This window comes from Grus americana, chromosome 3 (genome assembly GCF_028858705.1).
Source record: "Grus americana isolate bGruAme1 chromosome 3, bGruAme1.mat, whole genome shotgun sequence".
Taxonomy (NCBI): Eukaryota; Metazoa; Chordata; class Aves; order Gruiformes; family Gruidae; genus Grus; species Grus americana.
The window spans coordinates 28,711,984-28,732,004 of NC_072854.1; the positions used below are offsets into that span (position 1 = coordinate 28,711,984).

The following is a 20,021-nucleotide window of genomic DNA, read 5'->3' on the forward strand; positions in this document are numbered from 1 at the left end:
TTAACTTAAAATAATGTTCTTTCAAATATAAATACCTCTCAGGTGAAATCACACTGCAATTTCCTCGACTGTTTCTAAGTACTGATCTGATCAACTGCTCTTATTACCATATTCTGCTAAATTTATAAAATTAATGTCTTTTTTTTAACCCAATCTCTACTTTTTTGTTATTTATAAAGCAATCTGAAGCAACCACTGTGTACTGATTTTAACTATCCCAATGTATACAATTCATCAAGAAAAAGTAAGACACTAGACCACAGCAATCAGCAGTTTGATACGAATGGCAAACGCAATCCTTGAAGGGTGGTTACTAGATGGTAGCAGAAAACCTGCAGTTCTGGGAATAATTCCTTGCCGAGCACGGAATATTGCTAGCAAATCAACTACAGAAACTTTCCAGGAGTGTATTTTGCATTACTGAATAAGTATTTCACTTCCACTACACTGATTTTTCTTTTGTTTCACTGCTCAAAACCTGTAGAAATGCTTTATATCTTTTACTAGTCATTAATATAACAAGCTCATTAAAGTAAATGAAGGTTAATTTAATCATATTCAGGTACTATATTGGATAGATTATTGCATTTGTCTTTTAAATAGTTTGTCTTTCATTCTACTATCTCCATCAAACAGTATTCTGAATAATTATCACATTGCCATTATAAAGTTAAAGCACTATTACATTCTTATTAAGAACTTCAGGTCACCTATAGCATTTACACAAAATACCACAAATCTACTCAAAGCACCTCAGGCTATGCAGTAAGAAAGTAATTCTCTATAGCATTTCTAAGGTCTTTACCATTTGGATGATTACATTATCTCAGTTTTATATTCACTAGTCAGGAGGTAAATGTCAGCTGGAATCATTGAATCTCAATTTTTTATACCTTTCATTTTGTTCGATAGGCTTTTTACCTATTGTGATTTATTGCTTTTACTGATGAAAGTGTAAAGCAAAAAGCTAAGAGTGTAATCAAGGCTAATGGTGAACCAAATACCATGTGATAATAAATCAGCAAGAAAAAAAATACTCTAGAGATAAATGGAGATGTTTACCATTTCTGTTTAAATACTATTAGAACAACTGTTTATGTAAAATACAACACTGTACACACACACAAAAAAACCCCAACATTCTCTTCTTTCATGTAAAATAAAAACTAAAAGTTCAGGCAAGCAGCTGAATATGAGGCTCTTTTGTAAGAAAGAAACGCTTTTTAATCATAGTATGTAGCAGTGAAGAGAACAAAACATTATATGAAGAAGTATGTGGTGGAAAGACATTGGAATTTTATAAACAGGAACATAAATTGTTCAAAGTCATAGCTTGCAGTAATCCTGCTATTTTATTGTTTAAAACCTATTACATCAGAGAAAATCCCCAAGTCCTACACGAAGAAGCTGCAGCACATTTGACTTTTCAGAGTTATTGAAACGTTTTTTCTTTATTCTGCTAGAATATTTTTTTGTTAACTAGTCTTTTATTTTCTAAAAAGACAGGACGTGAAAAAAGCAACTATAAGAAAACACCTCAACAGTTTGCCTAAGGACCAGCTACAAAACCTACCTGAAGTAAAAAAAAATTCTCATTCACTTCAATAGCTTTTCTGAAAGGCCCCAAGACAGAAGTCAGAACATATAATAGCTAATAACAGGTAAACTCAAATAGGAGCTTCATTTCTAGTTGTTTTTTGTGGTTTTTTTTCCATATTGTGAAGCCTGCATACTAAGAGTCAATAAAAAATGGTTACGTGTATGACTTGTTATCATTCTATTAAGAAAGATTAAACAAGTGTTAGACTATATTTCCAGTACCTTTGGATATTGTTTGACGGGGATCAGAACTCTTTCTGACAGCTTTATGTTTTTGTTGCTGATAACATCAAGATATTTCTTTTCTTCATCTTCCTTCTTGCCTTCAGAACCCTGAAATTTTTCAATTTCTGAAAAATATTAATAAAGAGAGCAATCAGTGACATGATATTTGTCATCCCCAGAAACTTTAAACTTACACATTACAAAACAGACTGTGCACTGAACACCTCTGCTCTTTGCACTCGTGTGGCATCCACTGTTCTCTTTGAAAAAACCTGGACTGTCACCAGTGCTGAGCGGTAGCGGTGACAGTCCACAGGTCGTACTCCTCAACTGATTCTTCCCCAGATGAAACTGAAGCCAAATGATCTCAGCGGAAGAGGAACAGATGAGGCTTACAATTCAGTCTATCAGTCTTTTAAAGAGGATCACACCATCACAACTCGATGCTATTTTGTAATTGTGACCTGCCAGAATGAAGTCAGGTTCTAATTGCAATAGCTAACTGTCAGTAAGAGTAGTAAAAAACTGAAGAAACTTCTTGTTGTTACTGAGTTTCCATTCAAATGCTTCTGAATTATTTAAAGGTTGTACAAAATAAGATAAAAAATAAAGTTAACTCTTCCACAAAAAGATTCTTCATTAAAGAAATGCGGTAAGTAATCGTTATATACATAATGATGGTATGTAGAACTTTCAATAAAATTTACAAAACCCCCTCTAAAATATATTCAAGTTGAATAGTTTTGACTTCTTTATTCCCAAAAGCTCTATAAACAACAGGTATTAAAAAACAATTGAATTTATTAGCCTGCAAAGAACATCTAATATGGTGCCCGAGCGCATCCTGATAGTAAAGGTACTACTGAAAAACCTGCATTTGCAGCAGTGACATTATTGGTAGCAAAGAAAATGGCAATACTTATAATGAATTAATTATAACTGAATTATAGCTGGAAAGGGACAGCTGCGGGTCTGAGAAACATGCAATTTCAAGTCGCAGACAGCAAGCATGGATAAGACTAACACAGTGACAGCACTCTGTAACACATGTACAAGTTTCTTTGATTTAAAACAACCGTAAGGAAATATGTATGTAAGACAACAGTCCACGTCACGATTTGTTAATAAATGTTTATGCTGCCTATTCAAGATCAAATACTTTATTTAAAGCCTGCACCAGCAGACAGATCTTGAATGCCACTGTTATAAGCTCTCTTAAAACCTCTCAGAGAATACACCTAGAAGTCATCAGATGGGATACACCTTCCCTGATTTAGGATTAAAAAGTTATTTCAATAATAAAAGCATCAGGAGGAAAAGTTTCTTTTTATAAAATACTTCAGTGTACCTGGGAAAAAGTGGGGTATGTTGCATTCACTGGGAGCAAGCATCAATTAAGCATGAGCTTCCAAAGCAGTATTCTGCAGTAAAATACTTAGTTCAGGAAGGTTTAATAGATACGAATTTCTTTTAAGATAGCTTCAACACAATTATACAAAGGTTTGTGCTATGGGGGTGTAGAGAGGAGAAAAAAAGGTGAATAATACAGGGAAAAGTGTTGCAAGTGCAGTAAGTATTGGAAAGAAATGAAGGAATTAATTCCTCAGGTGCATTGTGAACACTAGTAAGCGAGGTAATTCTCAAAGGCGAGGAAAGTGTATCTATTTGTAGAAATATATTATACTATAATCATAGAATTATTTAGGTTGAAAAAGATCTTTAAGATCATCAAGTCCAACCGTTAACCTAAAACTGCCAAGTCCACCACTAAACCATGTCCCTAAGCACCACATCTACATGTCTTCTAAATACCTCCAGGGATGGTGACTCAACCACTTCCCTGGGCAGCCTGTTCCAGTGATTGACAACCCTTTCAGTGAAGACATTTTTCCTAATATCCAATCTAAACTTCCCCTGGCTCAATTTGAGGCCATTTCCTCTTGTCCTATTGCTTGTTCCTTGGGAGAAGAGACCAACACCCACCTGGCTACAACCTCCTTTCAGGTAGTTGGAGAGAGCAGTAAGGTCTCCCCTCAGCCTCCTCTTCTCCGGGCTAAACAACCCCAGTTCCCTCAGCTGCTCCTCATAAGACTTGTGCTCCAGACCCTTCACCAGCTTTGTTGTCCTTCTCTGGACATGCTCCAGCACCTCAATGTCTTTCTTGTAGTGAGGGGCCCAAAAGTGAACACAGTACTCAAGGTGCAGCCTCACCAGTGCCGATTACAGGGGAAAGATCGCTTCCCTAGTCCTGCTGGCCACACTATTTCTGATACAAGCCAGGATGCTGTTGGCCTTAAATGCTATTAAACTCTATTGTTTTGCTTGTTAGTTTTCTGCGCAGTCACTTATAAATCTCCTGAAGGAAAAAAAATAACAAGTGGTGGCCTCATCGATGATAGACTACCATGAGGCAAACTTGAATCTTCATGAGCATACAGAAACATTCAAATCTTCCCACACCAGGCAACCCAGATGTGCTTTCTCAACTTGCAGAAGTGTGTTTTCAGTCACAGAATCACAGAATGGTTGAGGTGGGAAGGAACTCCAGAGGTCATCTGGTCCAACCTCTCCTGCTCAAGCAGGGCCACCTAGAGACAGTGGCTCAGGACCACAGCCAGACAGCTTTTGAGTATCTCCAAGGAGGGAGACTTCACAACCTCTCTGGGCAACCTGTGCCTCACCCTCACAGTAAAAAAAGGTTTCCTGATGTTCAGGGGGAAGCTCCTGTATTTTGGTTTGTGCTTATTGTCACTGGGCACCCCTGAAAAGAGCCTGGCCGTGTCTTCTTTGCGGTCTCCTTTCAGGTACTGATATACATTGAAAAAGATCCCCCCTGGAGTCTTCTCCAGGCTGTTCAGCCTGGAGGTAGCTCTCTCAGCCCTTCCTCATGGGAGAGGTGCTCCAGTCCCTTCATCATCCTTGTGGACCTTTGTTGGACTCTCTCCAGTTTGGAGATGGCATCAGAGCAGGGCTCAGGACAGTGCTCATGACAACGGCCGAGCTCCAAGGCCCGAATGGGACGTCCTGGCCTCCTCGGGGAGAAGCGAGTGCCGTCAGTGGGGAGGCTGGGCTTCCTTCGGGGAATGGCAGGCAACAAGGAGCTGATCCCAGAGGAGGTCCCATAGCAGCTGGTGCCAAACACAATGGGAGCAGCAAAGGAGGAGGGATCGCGATGCAGGGCAAGCTCTAAGCCCCAAACAGCAAGTCCCAGCTTATTCTGGGAGAAGCGAGCGCCATCAGTGGGGAGGCCAGGTTTCCTCCAGGGAACGGCAGGCGACAAGGAGCCGATCCCAGTGGAGGACCCACAGAGCCTGGTAGCACACCCTAGCAAGAAGGGTACTACTGTATGCCCTGCTACTAGTGTCAGAACCGATACTACTTTACAGCAAAGCTGCTCCTACTAACTACTGCAAAAATGTCAAATGCAACTATCAGGCTTGGGGCCAAGTATCTATGCTCTGTTATAAGACACATCTGAAAATCTAAAGGGACTCTTGCAAGGCCTTTTTGGGTTATGATGATAACAGGATAGAAACCTGGGTGCTGGTTTTCTCATACTGTTCTATGTTACACTTGTCTATGAAATGTTGTACTGAATATTCTATATGGGTGTGCCTTTTCTCCTTATATTGTATTTTCACAGTATGATCAACTGAAGTTTTTATCCCTTTTTCTCCTTTCTGCCCTGGTACCAATGATACCCATGGCTTATTAGAAAACCTCTTGTCCTTCCATACCACCCATTTTCTCACAGTTTATCCCAAATATCCCCCAGAGTAACTTTTTCTGTTCCTTACCACTCTTCTTACAAGGTGGCAGTGATAAGTGAAGTCAATTTACAATTACAGTGCTCTATCACAAAGTGACTGCCTATCCAGTCCAAATTTAATGGCTGGTAGCAAGCCTTTGAAAAGCTTATATTCTTTAAAAGTAACCCCCAAAGCCTTTATAGAGAAATTTGCCCCCATGGTATGCTCTGTACAGAGCCTCACCTTTAATGCCCTCAGTGGGAGTACATGCTATAGACTGTTCAGACCACGCCCAAAGACTACCAAAAAGTCACTGAAAAACAATGATGTACCAAGAACATTGTTACTTTCAAGTAAGACTGGTGGTAAGAGGAGCTTTCTCAAAAGACAGAGGTGATACAATAAATTAATTACTGGACCAAGACCAACTGTATTAAATTTTTATATTTAACTAAAGTCATCCTCTATTCTGTACACTCCTTGTGTCACTCCATGACTAGGACCATCACAGATCAGAAGGAGTAGGAAGTTGCCATGAAGGAATTCAGATCAGGATCAAGAAACCACCTTGCTGGCTCATGGCACCGATGTGCAGCAAGTTGTATTATTTATAAACTTATATTTATAAATTACGACCTTCTGACCAACCACAGTCACACGTAAAGCACATTACGAAAACATAACCAATACCTTTAGATTTTAAAACTACATGTTTCAACTAGTACACATTTTGTGTTTACTGAAAGCCAGAGTTAGTACAGGACTTTGAGAACAATGGAAAAAGAAGGTCCATAATCAGCAGCATTCTTCCAGGGAGGACAAATACAATGAACTCAATGGTACATTTTCACCAACACTGATCTTTAGGCAAAAACAGAAAAGAAAGCATTCCCTGAGAAGAAACTTCACACATTTTCCACCCACTTTTGCTCTGAGCTAACTGAATTAAAGCAGGGAGAGAGAGAGCTATTCAATTACCTCCTACAGTACCTGTCAATCCCCAAGCACGCTTCATTCTCGCCTTTCATCAGTAATACAGTACTCTCGCACTTGCTTCTGTATAATACACATGTATCTCATCCCTCTTAATTGGAAGAGAACATGCATATCACAGTCACGCAAAAGAGGTCACCATTAGAGAAGTGTCAGAGACTAAAGGCATTTCTAACATCTTTTCAGAGATATTCTTTCCTATGAAAATTGATCTTCAGCTCTCTCCAGACTTGGAGCTGTAAAATTCTGGAAATACTGTCAGTCCATGTAAGATTTCTTTGAGGGGAATAGCTTCTTTTTCCTTCTCTCTACTGATGTAGCATAAAATGGAATAGCTGAGTGAGTAGCTCTTACTTTTTCAGAACTATCTGCTTTACTCTTACAGTGCCAATAAAATGATGTTAATTATAGTTCACTTCAAAGTATCTGACACTTATTACAAAACTTCTGTCATGAATATAGTTTTTCCATTAAAATTAGGCATTCCACAGTAAAAACATCCTTTTGCTACACTTAGAGTCATGTCAAAACTCATCAAAAAATAATGTTCTTCTTGTCAGCCTGTCCAACCTACCAAAAATGAAATCTACACATCCCTTTCGGCTGTCAACATTTGCCTCCCACTTAAAGGAATTCTGCAAGCCTACCTTGCACTTTACCTATCTGTCTTTCCTCATTCTTGTGTTTGCAGTACTGGCATTACTTTATTAAAGAAACATGAGCTGCTGTTACAAGGTCAGGCCCTTTTAAAGAATGATCTGTTTCTATTAATAGGAGTGATTTCCAGAATGGGAATATCACCAACCTCTTGCCTGTATATAGTATTATGCATAGCAAGGCTATCTAGTACTCTGAGAAGTAAACTTTTTCTGCATGTGCTTTTAGTTAGGTGAATGAACGAACGTTTGAACTGAAAAAGAAAGAATGAGCCAATGCTAGTAAAAATAACAACTGCTAAATCACTGAAATCTCTATCTTAAAAAGAGGGGTTTTTTAATTAAAGATCATTAAAAATTACACAGTTGGAACCTTGAATGCCTATAATGATGTTAAAATCACACAAAATCCCAGTGTATTTTTAAACCAGCAAATACTAAAAAATAACATGAAGGCTTATTTTCTAAGGTGTTTCAGTTTTAACTGAAAGCAGAGCTATTGGATTTTGAGAGAGAAAAAAAAACAGCAGATGGCTCAATAAAAACAGTTGGACAAATTAAAGTTAATTCATGAGACAGGAACATCCTAAGAGGTTTCCAGTCATGAAAAGGACATCCAAAGCCCTAAGGATAGGTAATTTAAAAGTAAAAGCACTCAGTGTCTAATAGGAGTTGGGAGGGATTATCAGGACAGCACAATCAGCCACAAGCTCTGAAAAATTAGCCAGCAGCTCACTGCATTCACCCAGAAACACACGCATCTGTGAACAACATTCCTCCACTATGTGTACACATACTCATTAACTCACACAGCTAGCTGGGGTGACTCAGGGAGGATAAAGGAGTAATTCCCACTACGACAGACACAAGTAAGGCAATACCTCTGCCAGTGACGAATTTAATACCTGTAAAAATACTGCGGGTCAAATCTACCTGTATGTGTTACCTGCCGTAGACAGATATGAACTGGATTTGTCTACGCTCAAAATCACCAGACGCATTGTAACTGTATTAACTCAAGCTGAACTACCTTAGCTTTCAGGCAAGAAAAGTGACTATTAAAATAATGTTGGGAAAGAATTCTAAAAGACAAGTCAAAAAGGAATGACAGAGACCTGTAAAATCAGGAATGGCATGAGAAGGAACAGAAAATGGGTATTCACTGTTTCTCAGCAGGGGAAAGCATCAATTTGTCATGTTACAAATTGAAAACAAACAAAAAAACTACTTTCACGTACAACATGTAATTACATTGTGGAACTACTGAAAGTATCCATATTGATAAAATCATGTCTTTTACAGATTCTTCTCTTATGATTAGGTTCCATGATATCCCATAAAGAAAGATGTCTTACTGAAAGTCTTTTCAAGTTGGGCACATCTTAAAATGCAGTGTCTATTAAAAGTTTCATTTACACTGCAGGCTTTTTTCACTGTTGGCCCTAACGACCATTTTCCTCTATCAAGTTGTCTGTATTACAAAACGTAGAGGAAACATAGGGAAGTGACCACACTCTGTAGTCAGTGCTCATCAGACCGTATCTAGAGCGTTGGGTCCAGATTTGCTTCCCTCTTCCCCAGAACAGGAAAGCCATTGACGAAATGGAGTGAGTTCAGGAGAGGCCACCCAAGATGGTTGGGGCTGGAGCACATGCCCTGCGAGGAGAGGCTGAGGGAAATGGACCACTTTATTGTGAATAAAAGACAGCTTTGGGGAACCTAACAGCAGCTCCTTGGTGCCTATGGGAAGACAAGAGTCAGGCTCTTCATAGCGATGTGTAATGGCGGGATGAGAGACAACAGGAAAAACGTGAAACAATAAAGGTTGAGACTGGGTATAAGGAAAAACTTTCTCACGGTGAGGACTGCCCAGCAGTGCTGCAGGTTACCCACTCATGTTGTGCCATCTCTTCCTTTGGAGGCTTTCAAGACCCATCTGGCTAAATCCCTGAATGACCCGGTCTGATCCCATAGATGGCCCTGCTTTGAGTAGGAGGTTGTACTAGGGACCTCCTGAGGTCCCTTCACACTTGCACTATCCTATGATCCTATAAATGCAATACCTTTCAGACCTATACTTGTCTGTCAGATTTGCTTGAACTTGTCCAAATGATTTAAATGTTATTGCAGATAGTTAGAAAAGTCATAGAAACAGCATGATCACATAAGCCCTGTATCCTTAGAAACTTTTTTTTAACAAAATGTAATAATATAGGTAGAAAAGAAATTAAAGATCTAAAGAACTTCATATTTCTAACTGATTAAAAATCAAAGAGAATTAACAAGAAAACAAATAAGGAGAAAATGAAAGCGAGCAAAGAATAAGTAAAATAGAACTTAGATTTCCTATCCTCCTCTCTATATAAGCAACTGCTTTTTACTGCCTGGTTACTATTTGACCCATAGAGTTCTCAGCAATCTGCAGAGGTATGCCAAAGGGGTTGTTTCCTCTCCAAATTATAGTATCAGTAGAAATACAATTACCTAATATATCTATCTACTGATCTATGGCTAGATCAATATAGATTATAAAAGCTATAAAGAGAATATAAATAGTGTTTAAATAACTAGAATAGTTCTCAAGTGGAAATATCAGTTCTTGCTAAATTTATGAACATCATCTGCTCAGCCTTCTAGGGAGAATTTTAAGCCTGATTGCCAGGCTGTTCCTCAATACACTATTCTGTTTAATTCTAGTTTGATTGCCAAGAAATTCCACAATACACTATTCCATGTAATTCTAGATATATACCAAGTGTAAATACAAAAAAAAATTAGTATTTATGGTGAAATTTACTGTAGCAAATTGGTGGACTCTTTCTCTCCTCAGTAAAATTAACAAACAGCATTCATTCAAGGTTAGCATCAGTAGACGTAATATAAAGAAAAGACCTGGGATGCATTTTGAGTGCAATAGCCTACTAAATACAGTCATTGATAAAATTAAAGTCACAGCAATGTTAGCTACAAGATATATTTTTTTTTTTTCTTTTGGGAAAACATTATTTTTAAAAGGACTGAGCAATTACAACATTGATTAATTATTTTTTTTTTTAAATTGTTAAAAAGAAAGCAAGCCACCAGGTAAGATTTTAAAGACTAAGGTTCTTTCAAAAGTGTCTTTGAAGTCCAACATATCTTCCTTTGGGGACTTAGCCTGCATAGGTTGTGATGAAAGTTTGGTGTTGGCAGCTGTTGTATTGCTAGAACTACGGTGTGCAGTTCACCACGTAGCTGAACTCGGTACAGTTCTCCCTTCTTACCTCTTACCTTCAGAGCAGCTTAGATAGTATTATGAATATGCCATCAGTTAGATGAAAGGAAAACTTGAAAGTTGCCAATGTATTTTTTATTTAATTCTGGTCTTATTTCATCTGAGAATGAGACTACTCATAAAAAGAGGAAGTAGAGAACAAGAAGATTTACTCAGATCAGAACAAAGAGAAAGCAAAACCCACCAAAAATATCAAGAGTGTATTTATTTCTGAACATATCTCTAGGTGTCCTTGAATTTAACATCCTAGAAAACTCTGCTGCTATGATGTGTAAGGAAAAGAATGTAGTTCTTTGTCAACAAAGATTTTTGTAGCTTCTACTGTGTTAAAGTCCATTCAACAAGGCACTTGAAGACATGCTGAAGTGCTCTCCTGGATTAATCCAAAGAGAAAACATCAATGCTGTGTTACATATTGTATGGTGCAGAACAGATAAGTAGGGGTGAAAGATGAATCGATCAGTGAAGTCACCAGTAAATCCCCCAGTGAGATATTCATTACCTATCCCTGACTATCTGAAAGCTGAGGCTATTCTTGAGAGGGTGGCTCTGCCTACCTGGAGCAACTAGCAAAAATGAAGCTTTTCTGTCTCTTCACAGTTTCTGCAAAGGAGGAAATACTTTATTTTTCTCTCTTCAGTCCTAGAACTTATTAGTGATAAAAATGTCTGCTATTCTGTCCTCAAAGCAAGAGGGAGATATGAACAGCAGGCTTCCCCCCCGCCACCCCCCGCTCTTATTTAGCCTTTTTAGGGTGTTTCTGTATTGTAAGGCAGAACAGCTACAGAATAAGTACATCTGGAAGTACACAGTATTGAAAATTATGAAAAGATGCCACTTACTGAAGTTAAGAACTGGTATAAAATTTTGCTTGGAGTTCAGTTTTCTCACTGACCTCTCTTGGTTTTCCAGTTAGCAATGCCACTAATGAGCTAGTAACCTCTGCTCACACAGTTACCAAAGTATCTGAAAGCGGTCTACAAACCTTCAAAACAGTAGTTTTCATTTAGGACATGATCTTGGGCTCAGAAAGCCGACTGTATCTGAACGAGTGACAGGAAAACTGAAGTTCACTGGGGAAGAGATGATGAAACCACAAGTAAATGCGAGGAATTGCTGAGAGGTGGGAGAGAATTAGAACGTCTCGGAATATGACCTTTGATTCCTAATGTGTTTCTGTCAGCAAATAGAAAAGATTGGCTCTGACTGCTATACAGACAGGAAAATACTCTGTGTATGTACGCATACTCATATATAAACCAAATAGTTGTATATAAAATAAATATCCTTTTTATTCATAACTAGTAAAAAAAGCACAAAAGAAGGAAACCAAAGATTCTGTGCTGGTATATATGATCGTATATTACTATATCTACCTCTCTACAATGACATTATCTCTTAAACAGTCAGTGCTTTATCACAAAAGACTTCATTTACAGAAAAGTTGCATCTAGGTGCTCATTAATACTATATAGTCAACATACACATTAAGTTTGTATCTGGCAAATGTCAAGTTTAATAACATTCAGAGATTCACTAAATGTTACCAGAATTTCATAATTCATCCAAAAGATCACACTGTATCCTATCACAATAGAAGATTACTGATCTGCTTCTGTTGCCGTAGATTTTAATTTACCTTATTTCAGACCGAGAGCAACAAGTACAAATAATACCTTTTGGATAAATTGATATTTTAATTGAAGGACTAAACTAGTGATATCTAACAGCAGAAAGGTATGTAAGTCTTCATTCACAAACCCACTGGAGAGCCTATCTTTGCTCTGAGCCTCCACTTTGAAGTCTGTACAAATAGATCCTTGCTCCAGAGGATCAGTAGTGTACACTAAAAGATGATCTACCTTCCCGTACTGCCTCTTTAGGAGAAATTGTCAGCAAAATCTAAAAATACATGGTTTATACAGCAACATCAATTGACACACTTATAAATGCGCAGTGAAAACTGAAGAAGGTGAAGTGGTAAAAATGAGTAAAAATTAAGATATTTTAATCCTGTGCATTTTTCTGTAGAATTTTCAATGAATTTGACAGAACGCACTCATGCCCACACCACACTCATTAGGTCTTCCTCATCCATACTGCTCTTCAAGCCACGTCTAAGTATTAACCGATAAAATACTGATCTGCCGACGTGACAGGGACATGCTCACAAGGTGCCAATGCAAGGTACCATTCCTGTACAGTTTAATGAAATGGCCGTAATGTAAGGATATAGAAACTAGCCCAGTAATCACCCCAGAAGTAGGAACAAGTGCTAGTTTTAAAAGATAGGTTTAACAACTATGTATTAGTCTTAGTTAAGTGACCCCAAGTGTTCTCGGCTACCATTTATCTATGCAGGAAAGAGCACTTGGCAACGAAGGTAAGATTAGGGCCATTCTTATGACTGAATATAAACCAAGTGGCTACAAACTACTTAACAAAAAGCAGGAAACCCAAGTCCTGCCTGGAAATAGGATTCTCTATGGTAACTTTAGAAAAGAAAATTTCAAGCAAGAGAACTTGTGTTCATAGGAAAGAAGACACGTTAGCATTATGTAATGTGATTTCGTTACACCAGGTTATTTGACACAAGGCATTAAAAGTCATCCTAGAGTGGTATTGCAGCCTGATATTGCAACAAACAAGATGCATGTTTTTCATAGGCTTGTCACCTTGCCTTAGGAGTACTTGTTTTCATTGTAGAGGCCACAGCAATAAATTAAAATGTACAGACGTCAAGGAGACTTGATTCATTTCCTGCAAATATCCTTCAGTTCCTCCAACTAGGTTTCTAGGAATCAATTTTAAAAGGTGAAGAAGACCTGTTTGAACCTGTCTGCAACCCACTTCATCACTGCTAAACATGAAAGCCTGTTATCTTTTCAAAGGGAAGAAAGGGGCCCGAGATAATGTTTTCAAATAATGTGAGTACAGCATATGCTCCTGGCATATATCCAAAAACCAATGATGGGAAGCCTCCTTTTTTTTTTCCCCCCACTATATCCTTTGCTTCTTATTCAATAAAATAAAAAACACCACAAAACCTTTGAGAATTAAGATCCACATCAGCAGCTGTACTCATCAGACAGTATGGATTCACATGCCAAGAACACATGTATCGCAGGCAAGCTCACTAACAAAGACCAGTTAGATGAAACTGAATCCAGTGTAAGCAGGGGTGCTGAGAGTCAGGAAACTCAGGGAGCAACCTGAGAAGGTCCCAATGGCAGTGAAAACTGCATGTCATGAATCTACACAGCTTCTTAATTTGTTACAGTCTGGGAGTAAGCTTGAATCCTTGCTGAGCCCTTACACACATGGATATTCATAAATGATACCCAGGCTTTATACTCCAGCTGGCTGGAAGACCCCATGCTGGCACGTGATGGCCAGGTATCATTTTTCACCCTGTCAAAAATTCATAGATGCATTTCTTGTTCTCAACTCCACTTTGAAGTACTGCAGCTGTAACAGCAACATATTACAAAACCAAATATATTCTTGGCTCCCATATATGACTTTTCATCATCTCAAGTCAAGTTCAAGGCAATGGCACTCATTTTCACTTCCTAGCCCATGGCCCAGGGTATATAAAAGCTGGCCTAAAAGTCTATGCCAGACCCTATAAGAAATGAGTTCACTCCTCAAGCACAGTGCAACTCACTGTATTATCAGGGTGGAAAACACTGGGTTCAGCTCTGTGGGAGATACCTTTTCCAGGAGCCAGTCCTTCCAGAAGACTAAGGTCTGTTATGGCTCTTTTTCAAATACGTGACCTCATGCATTTTTACCTTGTTGTCACTACCACAAATATATGGTAAAAAGAGCATAATTAATGAATTTTTGTTTCCTATAGATTTGTGAACAATATCCCTCATCACCTGTCCTTACACACAATATTCTTATTTGTTCCATGTGTCCTTTTCATCTCACCTTCCTCACAGATCTCTCATCTGCTTAGGTGGATAAGGAGACAGCAGATATTTTGGCTGGTTTAAGCATCTGTTTGCTACCTTTCAAAATGGATGTGGGGCTGAGCTATTGTGTTTTCCCTCAACTCAGCCACTATTTGGAATATCTCCTCTAGACACAATGACCAGTCTTCCTTCTTAAAAACATGCAGGCACTTCACATGCGTGAATTTTTATCCTTATATCAAATATGGCTGAAATTAGCCAACAAGTCCAAAAATTATTTGGGAAAAGGAGCCTGGCAGACAAATAGATCGCTTAATTGTGCAAAGTAACTGTATTTCCTTAGAAATTTTTCCTTAAAATTCCCATAAAAAATGTTTCAATAAACTTGTTTTTCCTTAGGACCTGAGAACACTAAATACCTGAAAAATGCAGCAGCACAGGTTACATGACTGGGAGGGAATGTAATAAAATGACAGTTGACGTAGGAGCCCATAGGCTGCCACTATGCAGGCTCTCCATTACCCCTCTCCTTACTAGCATATCTATAATTAAACTGCTTAGCGAATAATGTGCAGCAGCCAGGTAAGGCACTATAAACCCAGTATGAATACTTGTGAAGAACAGGATAAAGAACTAGAATAGAATTCAGAAAATAAAGTAAACAGAGACATTAAATTTCAACTGAAAAAGTACCTTTCAGCTTGGTTTTTTCACCAATTTGAATGCTGTTTTATTTTGTTATCCAGAAGCCAGCTGTACAAATCTGGGGTACGCCCTGCTTTTCTTTAGAAGCAATTCTTTCTTCCAGTAAAGGTAGCTGGCAGGTAAGCCTTTGATTGTAAATGTGGAAAAAAAAAAAAAAAAAACCAAAACAACTGCCATATTTAAAATTGTCAAGCTAATGAAAATGCTCATTATCCCTCTATGTATCTGGTAACATCTTTTCTTCTTTCCTGTCTCTTCCACCTCATATGTCACCTTTGTGAATTACCTCACTATTACTGTTCATTAACAGGCATATAAAGAAGTCCTTCTGCTGAGATCTCTTGTTTCCCTGCACACTGGTGAAACAGTAGTGAGCTCTCTAAGGCTGGACAGATTTGAGAACTGTCCTGCTTCACAACAAACATCCTAATTAACCATGCCCAGATGAAACAACTTATGTTGCTGCAGCTTACATATCATGAAATATTTAATAAACAGGCAAAAACGCAATTCACAATGAAAATGTTAAAGGAAATTGCTCGGTTTGCTTGCATTTTATGTCTCAGACTAACAAGCCTTTCATGTGGTTACACGTCTGTCACCGACAATCCCAGCAGCTGGTAAAAAGAAACATCTGTCGATCTGTTTCTGTTCCTAAGGATGTACAGGGCAGAGAAGGAAGTTGGGCAAACCCGCATTGATTCAAGCATGCTGAAGACTTTGTCAGCTGCCTTGATTAGCACAGGAAACAGCCTCTTGAGTTCAGAAAATGCCACGGGCTCATTCTCGAAGAAGAAAATTTCCAGGAGCACACCATGTTGCAAGACAATCTGTTCCGTTGCAAAACAGGTCTGCTCAGGCTCAGCCCAACACAAGAACTGCAATTTCATGCTGAGCTAATAAGGAATTCAAATATTTTGTGGAAGTGTTTCTTTCCTCAACAAATTATAACCATTTTATACAAAAAATACTCCATCAGGACTTGGGTATGTATATTGTTGGGGTTTTTTAATGCTTATAAAAATCATATAGCTTTCCCTTTGTTTTAGGACGGATGCCACCAATAACAACAGCCGACAGCACCCTCAGATTCATCATTTCAATTTTATGTAGTAATTAAAATGGAAGATTTTTGTTTCAGTCAGAAAATATCCACCCGTCTTACTACTGGAGAGATAGAATTGTTGATAATCATTGGGAGCATGTCAGTTCTTGGACACACACAGGTTCACGGCTGCCCAGCTGGATGACGGAGAATATTAACGTCCATTTTAAAAGTACTTATTTAGAAGGATGTTCCGAGAAAGAAATATGAGTCTGTTACTGCACTACAAAAATACAAAGTGTGAGCGATTTTAAAACAAAAATAACTAAATAATTAAAAGAATTTTTTTTTTTTTTAAAAAGAGGGGGGTAGGATAGACAAGACACAAAGTGGCACTTTGATTTTCTTCTAGTTTCTCAGAAACCTCCAATGGTTTAAAATTCCTTCTTGGCTGAAAACACTTTCTTTAATTCTATAAAGTGAAGTGAAGCACTCTGACATCTTGCAAAATATTATAGAAGAGATAGTATTAGATGCTCTATAGATACAGCTTGGGTTTCGTTATAGAATGTTTCTGGAGAAGGAAAAACCTAGGATGAAGCTGGAAGGCAGGGAATCTGGAGAGAAAGGTATCAGGAGATGGCCAAGAGACACTCAAGGAAACAAGAAGCAGAAAAACAAGAAAAGAGATGACAGGATCAATCAAGGTAACAAAAAAAAAAAAAAAGAGAGGAGAGGCAAAAGTTCATGTCATACTTTGTCAATCTTCTGTTTCAAGAACACAGCAAGTTATCAGGCAGGACATGAGAAATCAAGAGAACAAATCTGAAGATGGTGCCTGAGGTGGAGAACAAGCAGGGTTATCAAATACAGAGGAGAAACAGAATTGTTTCTGAACGGGAGCTAAAAGAGAAATGGGCAAACGTAGACCTCTCACAGATTAAGCATACTTTGAACTCTTAATGTTAAATATTAATTTCTGATATATATATATAAATAAATGTGGTTTTATATAGATATGAAATGTTAATACACGTGTTAATTTTTGTCTCTGTGAACTAAATTTAACTTGCTAGCAAACCTTGCTCCCCACTCAATATTCTTAGCTTCAGATGGTGCCTTTCGATCTAAATACACCATCACAGAGAAAAAGCTGAGGCTGGCAATTCTCAGGCATCAAAGTGGAAACTGCCAAACACTCCAGAGCCTGGCAATTCTTCCTGCCTTCTGGAAGGGTGAGGACACCCAGTACAACCCTGACTGGGAGCATATACTCAGGTGCACCAAACTAATGGGAATGAGGGTGCAGGGGACATTCAGGAGTGCTGAAGAGTCTATCTTCTTCCACTTGAGCCCAAATTACTGCAAAAAAGGCAGAAGAGTGGGTGATAGCTTTATATTACAAGCTAACCAGTGCTTTCTTCAAACCACAAAATCCCTTAGCGTCAGGGAGTGTCCCTGTGAACTAGAACTTGACCAACTATACCACCCAATGGCCAGAATGGACCTGGCAGGACTTCGACTCACCAGTGTTCTTCCAGACAATTTTGGGGCACGGCTGATGAGCACACTATCAAAGGCCAGGGACCATTCACAATAAAAAGTCTGCATGCACCCTCTGTTTTGGAGGGCGAGGGACATTAATAGCCTGCATGCAGCAATTTTCATGCCAGTTAGTTTCAGTTCCAAACAATGGTCCCAGGTATACTTAATATACTTACGTAGACATAGCTTATGTCTGCATAGATCAGAGCCTGGTGCATTGAGAATTACGATTTAGTGATTCTGAAGTTCATTTCAGGTTTTTTTGAGATTAAATATAATGGATGAGATGATTGGGTAATTTTTGCCTTTTCCCTATGGCCATGTCACTTCCTTAAGAGGCTTTATAGATGAAGGTTTAAAAACAAACAGTAAAACCTAAGAGGCAATTTGTATACCTTATGTATTCTTTCTGCTAGTCTTTGGCAATTCTCAAAACCAGTTCTAATATCCGAGCGATAGAGGGGGGAAAAAAAAATTATATCCTTCATATAAACAGAGTTTAAGCATAGGCTACGTGTTAAATGCCAGTGTGGTATTTGCAAGGGTATCCTAGAAAGCCCAAGGCATCTAGGTCAAGCAAATTAACTCGACTGTCTCAGCAATTCAGATAATAACGTCTTACTTCAAAATACTCATACAACTGAAATCACAGAGACAGATGTGAAAGGAATTTTCCATAGAATTTATTAATTTCAGCTTTTGAAAACAAACAAAAAGTCATGTTACATTTGAGTCCATGCATCTATCTACCAGTAGTTTAGAACAGTGCAGGAAAAAACATTCTGTAATCAAACCAAAAAATATCAACAACTTGCTAATAGAAAATATTCTTTGAGTAGCACATTGGCAGGCTAAAATTCAGATTTTGGAACATCAACATATAAAATGACATGGAATAACAACAGGTTTGTTATTCTTTCTGCATTCTTTCTAGCTTTTCCACCTTGAAATTGATGCTGGTAACATGAACACTTCAGTGACTTAGCCTTCATTAATCAAAAGATATATGCTGTTCTGTTTCAAAATATGTATGCTGCTACAGCAAACATCTTTACCAATTAAAACTGCAGCACACAAATTAAAGGCTAAACTATTGTTGTGATATGAAGAAAGATTCCAATACGTGCAAACAAAAATGGTCCAACTATTCATGTAGTTAACTGAAACCCTTGGAATAATGTAACTTTTCATAAGTGGTTGTCTGGCTATCTGCCAAGAGGAAATGGAAAATATGCAGATTTACCTTTGTGATCTATACTATATTTTGGGTATTTTCTATTGTCCTCTATTAATCTTCTCTTCCTCATATCATATGGAAAACATTTCATAAAGACATTCTACAGATATGAAAAGAAATGTTTCAGAAGAAACGATGGTGTTTTTATTAAAGGAGAAGTGTCTGAGAAAGCTACGTGTAAGAGTCAGTCGAAACACTTAGCTGACACAATCAAATCACAAGCAGTGCAGAACAGGGTAAACAAAAGGCATCATGAAACTGGAGCAGAATCTTTTACTTGTGTGACAGCATCTCTAACAACTGTATGCCATGGGGATCAGCACAAAACGTGCTGTGAAAACCCTAAATTAAAGAGAAATATAAAAACACATCAGTGCTAACAGACATATTCTAAAACCGTCATGTTTAAGGAAAAAATAATTTAGCCCTGGATTTTAAAGACATTTAAATGCTTAATTCATACTGACATTAAGAGGAGTCAGATGACTAAATATCTTTTGAAGCCTCATCCTTCATGCTTACGAATAAGGCCAGGACTGGATTGTGAAGTTCTCTACCAATAAGTATAGCACTAGATCCAACACTATGAAACTTGCCTATGATTCCCACTGTTGTGCCAACACAGTCTCATTTGTCGGATGAAAGGGGTCCTTTGAGATTCAGATTCCACTAAATATGCTCAGATCAAGAAATACACCATTAGGAAACCCGTGGGTATAAGACAAGAAGAATGCATGACTTAGTGAACATTAAATAATCCATCCCCTGGTTTTGCTCATCTGTTTTTCCTGTTATACAAAATCCTAACCAAACAGTGGTATTTGAGCAATGAACATACACCTACTAGACTCTTCAATATTATTGTTTAAAGAAAGGAAAGGGCTAGTCTTAATTTTGTTTATATTGTTACTACAGTAAGAAATTGTTGCAGTAACAAATTTTTCACACGTAGTAACAATATTTTTTTCTTCTACTGTTGATCTCTATACACAAAGAACAGCTGAGTTTATATTCAAATTCTTCATTTGTACCATTTACAGTTAATTTTTGTACTTATGGAAGAAGGAAACCCT

General features: G+C 38.0%; 1 protein-coding gene across 9 annotated transcripts in view; it reads right to left on the bottom strand.

The window, feature by feature from the left end:
• Positions 1-20,021, bottom strand: part of KHDRBS2 (KH RNA binding domain containing, signal transduction associated 2) — a 379,312-nt gene that overhangs the window by 300,875 nt on the left and 58,416 nt on the right. For all 9 annotated transcript variants that reach the window (XR_008576623.1, XR_008576622.1, XR_008576624.1 and 6 more), the window contains exon 2: positions 1,822-1,949. Coding sequence is in view for 4 of the 9 variants with exons in the window: in XM_054822253.1 (XP_054678228.1) it covers positions 1,822-1,949 (128 nt within the window). In the remaining 5 variants the exon portion in view is untranslated. The remainder of the gene's footprint in view (positions 1-1,821; positions 1,950-20,021) is intronic.